The 12013-nt window shown below is 45.3% G+C and overlaps 1 protein-coding gene across 2 annotated transcripts in view; it reads right to left on the bottom strand.

Moving 5' to 3' along the window:
* B3GLCT (beta 3-glucosyltransferase) overlaps positions 1–12013 on the bottom strand; it is a 114893-nt gene that overhangs the window by 32307 nt on the left and 70573 nt on the right. For both annotated transcript variants that reach the window (XM_021065554.1, XM_021065553.1), the window contains exons 10-11: positions 10737–10806; positions 2772–2885 (exon numbers count right to left, since the gene is read on the bottom strand). In XM_021065554.1, coding sequence (XP_020921213.1) covers positions 2772–2885; positions 10737–10806 — 184 coding nt within the window. The remainder of the gene's footprint in view (positions 1–2771; positions 2886–10736; positions 10807–12013) is intronic.

The following is a 12013-nucleotide window of genomic DNA, read 5'->3' as shown; positions in this document are numbered from 1 at the left end:
AGACAAGACAGCAACAGGAAACAAAAATTCCACAAATGACAAGGCCCACCAGTAAAGGTACATATACAGTAAAGATACAAAATCATCCATGCACAATTATACCACCAAAATCAGAAATCATGAGAAGAGGTGGGTACAAATGCAGGACACTGGAGATGAACAACAACTTTAAACAATCTCATATACATAGACTCTTACATCAAAACTTCAGAATAACTGCCAACCAAAAATCTACAATTGATACACAAACAAGGAATCTCTGGAGAAGAAATACATCTCAGAGTAAATAAGTGCATAATCCACCATGAAGGGGGTCATTTGACATCATTCTTGGAATGCTGAAGTCTTAGAACTGATTCTGATTTCCTCTCCATCAAAGAACTTATGATAATTACAATAAAATAATGTGACTGTACAATTAAATAATACAGTTCTACAATTGTATTATTAATAACCATTTCTCACCATGGTACAATGTAAAGTCTATAATGTCTTGTTTATCACATCACCTAGAATGGTGTAATGCTTATATTGAAGAATCAATAAGATGTAACAAATTGTGAGGACATATTTATATAGTTACACTGTTTTTTAACCAATTTATGCATTTTATATTTTATTTTCAGAGGGTGTATTATTTTTGTTATCCTTACCAGTTATTCTTTTTTTTATGCTATATAAAATATTTAATGGTATATAAGGCTTTCTTCTTTATAAATTTTAGTTGCATAATAAACACAATTTTAACATAATGCTATTTTTTAAAGAAAAAATGAAATGTAATAGATAATACTAAATAGTAAAGATGAAAGCCATACAAAATGGGATAAAGTATAGAATAAATTTCCTATCTGTCTCAGCATATTTTCCATTCCACTTCTCCAGAGGGAGTCACTTAAACTGTTTCTTAAGATCCATGATATAATGATCTGTGTGAATATAACTGTGTTTAAATATATGTATTTTATTTTGTAAACAAAATAAAAATAAAATTTCACACACATGAAAAACATATATATGTAATTCATTTAATTCCATTTTTTTTTTTTTTTGCTTGTCTTAAAGTGTTATAAAAAACAACAAAAAGGCTATATGTAGACATGCACCTGAAGGATCTTAAATTTGGAAAATTAGCCTTTTCTACTTTCCACAGGCAGAGGGAACTTTAGCAATCACAAAGTCAAAGTCATGAGGGATCAAAGACCTCAAGAGGTGACAGGAATTACACGAGGTCAAGTACAGGCAGGACTAGCATCTTCATACCAACTAGAAAGATGTGAGCCTTAGAGAAACTTCAGGAGCCTGGCCTCTTTCCTTAAGGTACCTACTGTGATGGAAATGGGAGAACCTCAAGCATCACGACCTCAGGGAAACAACGGTGGGAAAGTACGATACTGTATCTTCAATTACTGACTTTGTAAATGTCTGCTGTTAAGTTTCTCATGCCAGACCCGGTGGCCAGTTCCAGGATGGATACACACCCAAGATACAGTGCTAAGACAGAGTCACAGTCCCTTAGCTGTCAACAGATATGGATGCTTAAATGGAAAATGCTGGAGCCAGGAATAACAATAAAATGCTTGGGAAGAGAACTAACGTCGACAAATAATAATAAGCCCCGAATTTCGAGAAAGTATTTGGGGACACAGTAGAGAACAAACCACCCAACCTAACCTTTATATTCCCCATTCTTCATCTCTTTATGTCTTTTAACTATTATGGTATGTATTTCTGAAAGCGATCTCAAATTCCTTTTGGATCCAGTAGAATGTAAACAGAAGCACTGAGAAGGTCAGACTAAAAATAAAGAAATCATGGAGCTCCCATCGTGGCTCAGAGGAAACGAATCTGACCAACATCCCCGCCGACACTGGTTTCGATCCTTGGCCTCATTCTGTGGGTTAAGGATCCAGCGCTGCCGTGAGCTGTGATGTGGCTGGGGCGTAGACTAGTGGCTACAGCTCCGATTCGACCTCTCGCCTGGGAACCTCCCTATGCCGCAGGGGTGGCCTTAAAGGGGGAGGGGGCGCAAAAAAAAAAAAAAAAGATGAACAAAGGGCATCTGAAGGTGGAGTTGCCAGATTTCTGTTTTAATTTTTTTGAAATAAAGTGTTTTTCATTAGAAAGCCTGTGATCGGAAAAGAAAAGCCGGTGTACTTCCAACAATTTACTAACTGAAACAGTAACATATATGGATATCTATAGATATGGATAGTGATACATGTTTAGTACTTACAACTTGTGTTAGTACTAAAAGCAGTTCTTGGAGTTCCCCGGTGGCCCTGTGAGTTAAGGATCCAGCCCTGTCACTGCTGTGGCACAGGTTTGTCCCTGGCTGGAGAACTTCCATGTGCCCTAGGCACAACCAAATAAATAAATAAAAGCAGCTTTTGGGAGTTCCTACTGTGGCACAGTGGGTTAAGAACCTGCAGCAGCTCTGGTCGCTGTGGAGGAGTGGGTTTGATCCTGGGCCCAGTGCAGTTGGTTAAAGGATCTGGCATTGCCGCAACTGTGGTGTGGGTCACAGCTGTGGCTCAGAATCTATCCCTGGCCCAGGAACTTCCATAGGTCACAGGGGTGACCACTAAGTAAGTAAATAAGTAGCAGCTCTTAGATGCCAAGAATCAGCCCGTATCTATGGGTAAAGATGGACAGGGAGCAAAGAAAGAAACTTACGAGGCAAAAATTAGAGCATTTACAAACATTTCCCTTTACCCTAGTTCACTGTATTTACAGAGCAGTAAGAGGAGGAGCCAGAACTCAGGACCCACCTCTCTCTGTGTTGGGAACTCCCAGATCCACCGTGGGGATGGAACTGTCCTCGGAATCGCTGTAGTATTCGATGCGACCTGCCTGACCCGCCCACGTCTGCTTCACGATGGGGACTGAAAAAGCAAAAGGGGACCGTCACCGCACAGTCACAGTCTCCTAGGAAGTGAGGACTCTCGAAGCTGCGGGATAAGCACCTAAAGAAGACGACTGTCACTTGTTCGGGTGACCCGAGATGGACAGCGTGCTGTCTGCTCGGAGACACGCCAACAGCAGGGGAATGGAATCCTCTTCGCGAGGCATCAGATATTCTCCAGGGCCACACAGGCCTCTCTTCTGCTGATAAATACACTGCTGCCAAGTAATGGTACATCTTCTGGTCTGATTATACTGTTGCACTTAAATCAATCTTCACTTTTCTTGATGCCCACTAGACTCCTTCACTTAAAATTCACAACTGGATTTTTTTAAATGGTTTTTAGAAGAGTGGGGAATATAATTACTCTAAGGACTGGAATATTCTGTGTGGTTCTAGCTGAGATGTAAACCTGCCTTCCTCGCAATAGAGGGGGGACCTCTTCAAACCACGTGTCTCCACCCCAAGATTCCGAAAGGACCACCAGCCCCACAAAGGGCACAGACCCTACCTCTGAGCATCACTGCACGGGATGCTGGTATCACACAGCAGATTCTGAAACTCTTCTCATGAACAGATAGATTATTTTAATACAGTAAACACAAACAGCAGAGAACTTTGCTGGTTTTCTGCCTTTTAGAGTGAGACACTCAAAGGTAGCTGTGTCTCCACCCCAGACACATAGACATCTGCCCCTCTGCTATTTGATTTTAATTCAACTGGCTCACCAACCCAGAAAGCACCTTCTATACTCTTTTCAAGTTATGTGTGTGCATCTCTAAATTTTAAGAAAGGATTTCTATTGTTGCTTTAATAGGAAAATTCATCACATCTAGATTTTATATCCTGTTGACTGATGAATCCCAACTCTGATGAAACAAATCTTCAGGTCAATATTTTGAGACTATTTCAGATCACTTATCTCTTCCTTTCTCCCAACGTAAATAACAATAGAGATAATGAAAAAACTACTCATACAATGCCAAGTAAGTGTCTAGCTATGCTAGTCAGCAACCTGGGAATCAAACTCAGCCCTTATATAGAAAATACAAAAGTGTAACATTTTATAGTCCATTATTCACCAGCTTAAAAAAGAAGACCTATGTATTCTGCACGTTTGCTATAATAATCTCCAAATCACCTATTTTCAGCCACTGTTATTTTTATAAATTAAAATACAATTTCTTGGAGTTCCCACTGTGGCTCAGCATGAACTCAACTAGTATCCATGGCCTCGCTCAGTGGTTAAGGATCTGGTGTTAGCGTGAGCTGTGGTGTAGGTTGCAAAGGCAGCTCGGATCCCACGTTGCTGTGTCTGATGGGTAGGCCAGCAGCTGTAGCTCGGATTCAACCCATACCCTGGGAACTTCCCTGTGTGAGGGCAGCCCTAAAAAGACCAAAAAAAGAAAAAAAAAATCTACAATCAACAAAGGCAGGAATAAAGATTTCTCCATGCCAGAATGGACAGAGATGCAGTACAGACTAGGTAAGACTGCTGGGGAGAAAGAAAGAAAAAAAAATCTTCATCCTGTTCTACTTCCAAATTCTAGCACGACAAAAACCTTAACTCTGCCCCTGCAGGGGCAGTGCTTTGCATATAATAAGCAGGACTTACCCAGGCCAGGCTCCCTGCAGCCTCTAAGCGGGTCACACTCTTTTGGTAAAATGTCCTCATTGCAAAACAGGAAGCTCTGAGGAGAGGCCAAGAAATTCCTGGGTCCTCAGCTCTGGGTCCTTCAAGTTCTGCCTTCACTTTCCTCAGCCTTAAGCCCTCAGTTTGTTTGCTCTAAGAGCTTTATGAAACAGCAGAGGCGTTTCTTCTCAATTTGCTGACTGGAATGAGCTTCTCATCAAGTGCAAGGCAGCGCTTTGCCTTACCTACCTACCTGCTTCCAGTGTTCATTCGAAACAAATGAGACAGAGATGTCACCAAAGGTGAGAATGACCCCGCGACTCAGTGCCCGGCACCCCGCACAGTGCCTGGGACCCAGCAGGTGCTCCGTAAACAGCTGACGGAAGCCTGGGTTTTGTACGAATTCCAACAAAAGGCTGAGGGCTCTTTCTGGAACTAGTTTAAGGGAAGGATTTATTCTTATCAGGAGCCCACCGGTAAGGTGGCACTTTGGTGCAAGACCAGTGCCACCATCACCAGTCATCTAAAAAGCAACCAACCATTCTAACCCAGTTCCATGTTCTGAGACTCTAACAACTGAAGCACCTGACAGTGTACCATCTGTCCCCTGGTCACCTTGGCGTCTGCACCTGTCACATCTCCCGGCTGTAAAGAAGCAAAGGTTTAGATTCAATCGTCTTCAACAGCAGGTGAAGACTTCATTTTCAACCAGTAGATTCAAAATGACTTCAAACTTTCAAAAACATTGGTCTATTTTATTACCAGAGTTTGAATCCTAAACTGAATGCATTCTATTATTTATACAACATTTTATATTATGTTGAGGCACTATATTCCTAAAAATACTAAACTTGGAGAAAATACTTCCCTGCAGTTACATGATCTACTGTCTCATTCGCAATAAGGAGAAGCATACTTTTTCCCACATGAAAAAGCAGGAGGGGATGCCTCTTTCAAGGTTTGCCACATCATTTAAAATTGGGGCAAAGTAAAAACTGTTCTATTAAAAAAAACCCTCTGCCCAGAGGGCATAAATCTTCCATATGGTTTTATAGATTAGAGGCAGGCTCAGAACAGTTTTTCCTCTGGGTGAACTGACCTGCAAAACTCTGGTTACACATGAAAATGAACTGACACCTGAACCCTGTACAAAAATTACCACAAATTTTAATGACTGTTAATGTTATGACAGGCCAATGTTAATGACTGTTCTAATTTTAAGGCATTTATTTCGGATTGACCAGTGGACCTTTCGTCTCAGCAGGAAAGTCAAGGACCACAGAATAAAGCCCTGGTCTCTCTTCTCGGGAGAGGCTTAGTGACAGGTACCAAGGCTGTGCTCCACGTCCTGCTCCTAGAGACGAGCCTGATCGACACGGAGTCTCAGAGCAACCTGGAGGCACCCTTGCCTGTGCAGCGGCCAGAAGACTGAACCAGGCAGCAGCTGAGCCCCTTCCTCTCCTTAACCATCTACTCACTCACGCAGCACGGGTGTGGCCCTCCAGCTGGGCACACTCATGTTGCCACAAGCAGACGGTACCGAGCTCCTGAATGCCTCTCTGCCAGAGAGAACGAGCTCCCACACACCCCTTCAGTAAGTACGCTCAGGAGTTCCCATCATGGCTCAGCGGTTAATGACTCTGACTAGCATCCATGAGGACACAGGTTCGATCCCAGGCCTCGCTCAGTGGGTTAAGGATCTGCCATTGCTATGACTGTGGTGTAGGCCAGCAGCTACAGCTCCAATTAGACCCCTAGCCTGGGATCCATATGCCTCAGTGCAGCCCCCAAAAGACAAATAAATAAATAAGTGGGAGTTCCCGTCGTGGCGCAGTGGTTAACGAATCCGACTAGGAACCATGAGGTTGCAGGTTCGGTCCCTGCCCTTGCTCAGTGGGTTAACGATCCGGCGTTGCCGTGAGCTGTGGTGTAGGTTGCAGACGCGGCTCGGATCCTGCGTTGCTGTGGCTCTGGCGTAGGCCGGTGGCTACAGCTCCGATTAGACCCCTAGCCTGGGAACCTCCATATGCCATGGAAGCGGCCCAAGAAATAGCAAAAAGACAAAAAAAATAAAAATAAAAAATAAATAAATAAATAAGTGCGCTCAGATGTGCATCTTCTAGACAAGACCACTGCAGTGATGCCATCAAAACTTTCCCCCAATCTGAAAGGAGTGAAGTGTTTATTTTCAGGAGCTCAGGAAGGTAAAGGCCGAGCAAACGGCAGTTGAACCTCTTTAACGGGAGGGGACTGCAGGAGCGGAACATCTCACAACCCACCGTCTGACCAACAAAAACGGTGGCTGCCATGAGGGGTTGTAGACATGGGATGCTTGCAGCAGCAGGACAGAGGACGTTCTGGATGTTTCCTGACAGCTCACGTCACCCGAGGAAAAACACGTAACCCAGGAGGACGTGATCAAGCGGAACCTTAAATCACCAGCGAGCTTTCCTGTGTCAACATAACCTCACGCGTGAGGTCCATGCATCACTTTATGTAACAGCATCAGCGTCTCTTCAAAACCCGACCCACTGCCTGCATCTCAGCGAGGGCTGCTGTTCCAATGGTGTTCACGCGTCTTTCTTTCCTGAGCCAAGAGACAGACTATATTTTTGCTAACTGTGTCCTAAGATGCTTTATTTCATCTAAATCAGACCAGACACAAGCAGTTACGTAACCATTTGTTTCACTGTTGGGCCAGAAAAAAAGTACAAGATGTAAAATAATTTTTTCTAATTTTGGAACTGGGCTTGAGGATCAGTTCTCCTAAAGAGGATGAAAAAAGAGTTCTGTGTACACGTCGCCTTGGCTCACGCCATGCACGGAATGACCCGTCCCTCACCCTCTTCCCCGGAGGGCCCAGGAGCGAGGTGCCACTTGCCACCGCTGATGCCCAGGCCCCAAGGCAGTGCACACACAGTGAGACCAGCTCCAGAAGAGCCCCTGGAGGGGCCGCTGGCGCTCAGTTTCTCAGAGATGAGCACAGACGTGTCGGTGTGGCTTTTTCTCCTCCACGGTCGTCAGGCTTTTATAACCTGACATGTCTGCACCAGGCTGCACATGGGAAGGCCACGGACAGCGGCGCTCCCGGGCCGAGTCTCCCAAGACACACTAGTGCCAGCGTGGCGATCGGCGCCCCCACATGGATGGAGGTCACCGACCCCTGTGGGTCTGAATTCCCGGCGACTCCCACCGCTACTGCAACTGAACAGCCACCTGCCACAGCTTCTGGCCACGTCAGAACCGACCTTGCGCCGAGCAGACTGTCAGCGTCACGACCACACACTGTTTACCATGTGTTAGGTTTGTGTCACAGCCAAAGAGACGACAGGACAACTCAGCTGTGGTAGAAGGAACCGGAGATTCGGAGCCAGAAAACCCGAGTCCCCAGGGCCCTCCTCGTCTACAGGAAGGTGGGCCAGCGTGTCCCGGCCCATGGCCAGCTGCCTCTGCAGTATCACGTGAATGCCAACAACTGCATCACCACAAGGCCCTCTCAACACGAAATAAGATGACATTACCTATGTGAAAAACACACCAGAAAACTAAGAAAGATGAGCAGTTGGACTCTGGCATTGTCACTGAAACTAATACGATTACTGGATAATTCTTTGGGCCAACTTAGAGCTGGACTGTATTTCCAGGAGGAGGGGCACAGCCCACTGGCCGGACAGGTTTCAACACCCATCAGGCAAAATGACATCAGCTTCCCTGAAATCCTGCTGCCTTAGACTGTCTTTTCAAACAAACAAGTCAAAGTTTAAAGACAGCCTGCCATGGAAACTCAGCTGTGAAGTCCTCAAATACCTTTTAGGTCTCAGGCTTCAGTGGCCCAGGATCCAGATTAATAGCAATAAATCAACGCATCTGGCTTTGGACAGTTTGGTTTTAACGCTAACAGGCCTGTACAATTTTACAAGGATTTTTAGGAGTTCCCGTTGTGATGCAGCAGAAATGAATCCGATCATGAGGTTATGGGTTTGATCCCTGGGCTTGTTCAGTGGGTTAAGGATCCAGCATTGCCGTGAGCTGTGGTGTAGGTCGGTCACAGACACAGCTTGGATCTGGCATGGCTGTGGCTATGATGTGGGCCAGCAGCCGTGGCGCTGATTGGACCCCTGGCCTGGGAACCTCCGTGTGCCATGTGTGTGGCCCTAAAAGGACAAAAAAAAAAAAAGAGATTTTACAAGGATTTTTAAAGACTTGACCCAAATTTCAAATATAAAAATAAAAGCATTTAACAGCTATCTGAAAGGATCATCTCAACCTTATGCAAAGTAAGAAAGCAATGACTAGATTATTCAAAATGGCTAAATTAAAATTAACACTTTTTTTTTTCTTTTTAGGACCACACCCATGGCATATGGAAGTTCCCAGGCTGGGGGCTGAATCAGAGCTGCAGCTGCCAGCCTTTGCCACAGCCATGTCAGATCCTTAAACCACTGCACTGGGCCAGGGATCAAACCTGCGCTGCCAGAGACAACACGGGGCCCTAACTGGCTGTGGCACAGTGGAAGCTCCACATAGTAAACACCCTTTTAAGATATTATTGGAGTTCCCGCTGTGGTGCAAAGGGATTGGCAGTGTTTCTTCGGTGCCAGAGCATAGGATTGGCTTGGCACAGTGGGTTAAGGATCCAGCACTGCCACAGCTACAGCGTAGGTCAAAACTGCAGCTCAGATCCAGAACTACATATACCCCAGGGCAGCCAAAAAGAGGAAAAAAAAAAAAAAAGATATTGTTCCCACTGTGGCACAGTGGGTTAAGTATCTAACTGCAGCGGCTCAGGCCACTGCAGAGGCGTGGGTTCGACCCCAGCCTGGCGAGATCGTTTAAGGATGCAGTGTTGCCACAGCCATGGTGGAGGTTGCATCTGCAGCTCAGGTTCAATCCCTGGCCCGGAACTTCAGTATGCTGCAGGTGTGGCCATAGATTAAGAAAAAAATGGTACTGGTGATAATAACCAAATTTTAATTGTTGGCAATGTGTTAGACAATGTTTTAACTCCAATTTATAATATTCTTTTAGTTGGAAAATATGTTCCCTTTTAAAGTGTAATTCGTAATTTTATTATCACATAAATTATATAAATGAAGTCTCCATACAGCACCTACCCCACAAAAATATGACAGATAGTTTATATATATATCTCCTATATAAATATCGCACTCTTGGTGAAATCGAGTCTTTTCATGGAAAAAAATTAAAATATGTGCTAATATTAGAAAACGCCTATCTAATTTTCTTTTTTTCTTTTTAGAGCCACACCCAAGCCATATGGAGGTTCCCAGGCTAGGGGTCAAATCAGAGCTGCAGCTGCCGGCCTACACCACAGCCACAGCAGTGCCCGATCCAAGCCGCGTCTGCGATCTACACCACAGCTCATGGCAACGCCGGATCCTTAACCCACTCGGTGAGGCCAGGGATCCAATCTGTGTCCTTAGGGATGCTAGTCAGATTCGTTTCCACTGAGCCACAACAGCAACTACCAAAACTAATTTTCAATTTCAGAAAAGTGCTGCTAGAAATAAAGGGGAAAAAAAGACAAATTATGTATTTATATTCAGGATAGGCTTTTCAAAAAATATTATCACCTTAACTTAGAATTCTGTAATGACACCAAAAATGTGAATAAAAACAACATTCATCTAAAGGCAGGATTTCCCTAAGAAGGAACCACTGCTTGTAGGGCGTCTTTTTCCTTTTTCTGTATATCCACTTGTGAGCAAATACATAGCCTGATTTAAAAGTTCTAACGTGTGCATTTGAAATGAATGTAGAAAGAAGAAACCGTGTTGGGAAAGCATTCCTCTCGGCATCCTGTGACCCCAAGATCCCCTCTAAGATTCTTAGAGCCTGTGCCTGGACGTAGCAGGACGCTGTTCTGGAAAATAGACCGGTGTTCACGTACTGCCTCCGGCATGGCCACAGCCGAGCTTTTCCACTGCCAATTGAAAACACTGCTCTCATCAGTCCTTGGAAGGGCGCTGGCCACTCATGTTTCAATACAAAATTGCCTTTTCTAATGGATCTCGGGGACTGAAGTGGTGTGCTGAGGAATACTGATTAAATAACTGCTTTCACTCCACTAATGTGTCTGTCATTATCCTTTCTTGAATTTAGATCTGGTCTGTACTTTTTTTTTTAAGGCAGTTTGGATTTTTAAAGTTTAATAAAAATAAGTAACCCAAAACATACTTCTGTCACCATGAAATTTCTTGCACGTTTTTACGGCAACAAAAATATCCTCCTTCTTCACTGGATTTCCCTAGAAAGACAAGAGAAATAGATGCGTACGTGAGTTAATGTACCTTAACTTCACACCCCATTAGCTCTCACAGGCTCTCTAGTTCCAATTCACCAATGTCGGGAGAGCCAACTGTGGTCTCCAGGATTAAGTTCTAGGGCAGGGGGACTATAGCTCCGCTGACCACAAAGCCTCTGCCCTCAGCCAGACCTGCACCAGAATCCCCGCTCTGCCACTGACAGTGTGTCACCCGGACCAGGGTCCTTAGCCCTGAGCTTCAGGCCGGTCGCTAGAGCATTCGATGGTAATGTCAGGACGGCTGCTTTTACTCCTACCGTTTAGTGAGCACAGGGCAGGTGCCCGGGAAATGCTGGGTACCATCCCTTCCCTCTCTGCAGCCAGGGAAGATACTGACAAAGGGAGAGAAGAGCAGGGGGACGTTTTAGTGCGAAATGACAGCTGACTCCCTTTTGAGAGCCCAGCCTTACTTTGAAGTTGAAAGTATTTCACGGTCCTTTATCTATCATCTACCCAAGTCCAGACAAAGCGGATGCTATCCTCTGCCAGATCGAGCGTTACTGCAAGCTCCCGGCACCCTGGAGCCCTGGATTGGCCACTCGGATCCAGGGGCACACGGAGGGGGGTGGACAGGCCACACTCGGGCCCGGGGTGCTTGAGGGCAGGGGCTGTTCTGACCCCTTTATCACCTCTCCTAGGCCTGGAACAATATCCAGTCATGCTCCCTACATCATCTGGGGCTGGTTTATAGTGACAGGTACCTGCAATTTTGTCATGTCACTCAAGGCACGGGGAGGTCAACCCCTCCAGGTTTCCCAGGACACACCAGAGAGCAAGCAAGCACATCATCTAGAAAGACATTTTCCCCGGGGAACTGGCCAACAGTGCACATTCTCTCCTGCTGCTAGAGTGGGTCTGTGTGTGTCTGTGTTTATGTGTGTATACATGCTCTTCTTTGAAAATGCAGCACAGATTTCTGCGTCACTGACTTGAAAATGACAGACAACACCTGAGGCAGGGAATATACTTTCACTTCTGAGCTGTTATCCACCCGGCTGAGCTCCGGGGTCTTCAGGCTCATTCTGGGGCTGGACCAAGGCTCCACCATAACAAGTCAGTTCATCCCCAGAGCTCGGGACGGTCCCACGTGGGATCAGAGCAGGGCCCCTGCTAAGAGGCATTGGGGGTGGGCTCGAGGAGAAGCCTCTGG

The sequence above is a fragment of the Sus scrofa genome, chromosome 11 (assembly GCF_000003025.6).
Source record: "Sus scrofa isolate TJ Tabasco breed Duroc chromosome 11, Sscrofa11.1, whole genome shotgun sequence".
NCBI classification, from domain to species: Eukaryota; Metazoa; Chordata; class Mammalia; order Artiodactyla; family Suidae; genus Sus; species Sus scrofa.
The sequence above is the reverse complement of the archived record's forward strand: the minus strand, read 5'-3'. Positions and strand labels throughout refer to the sequence as shown.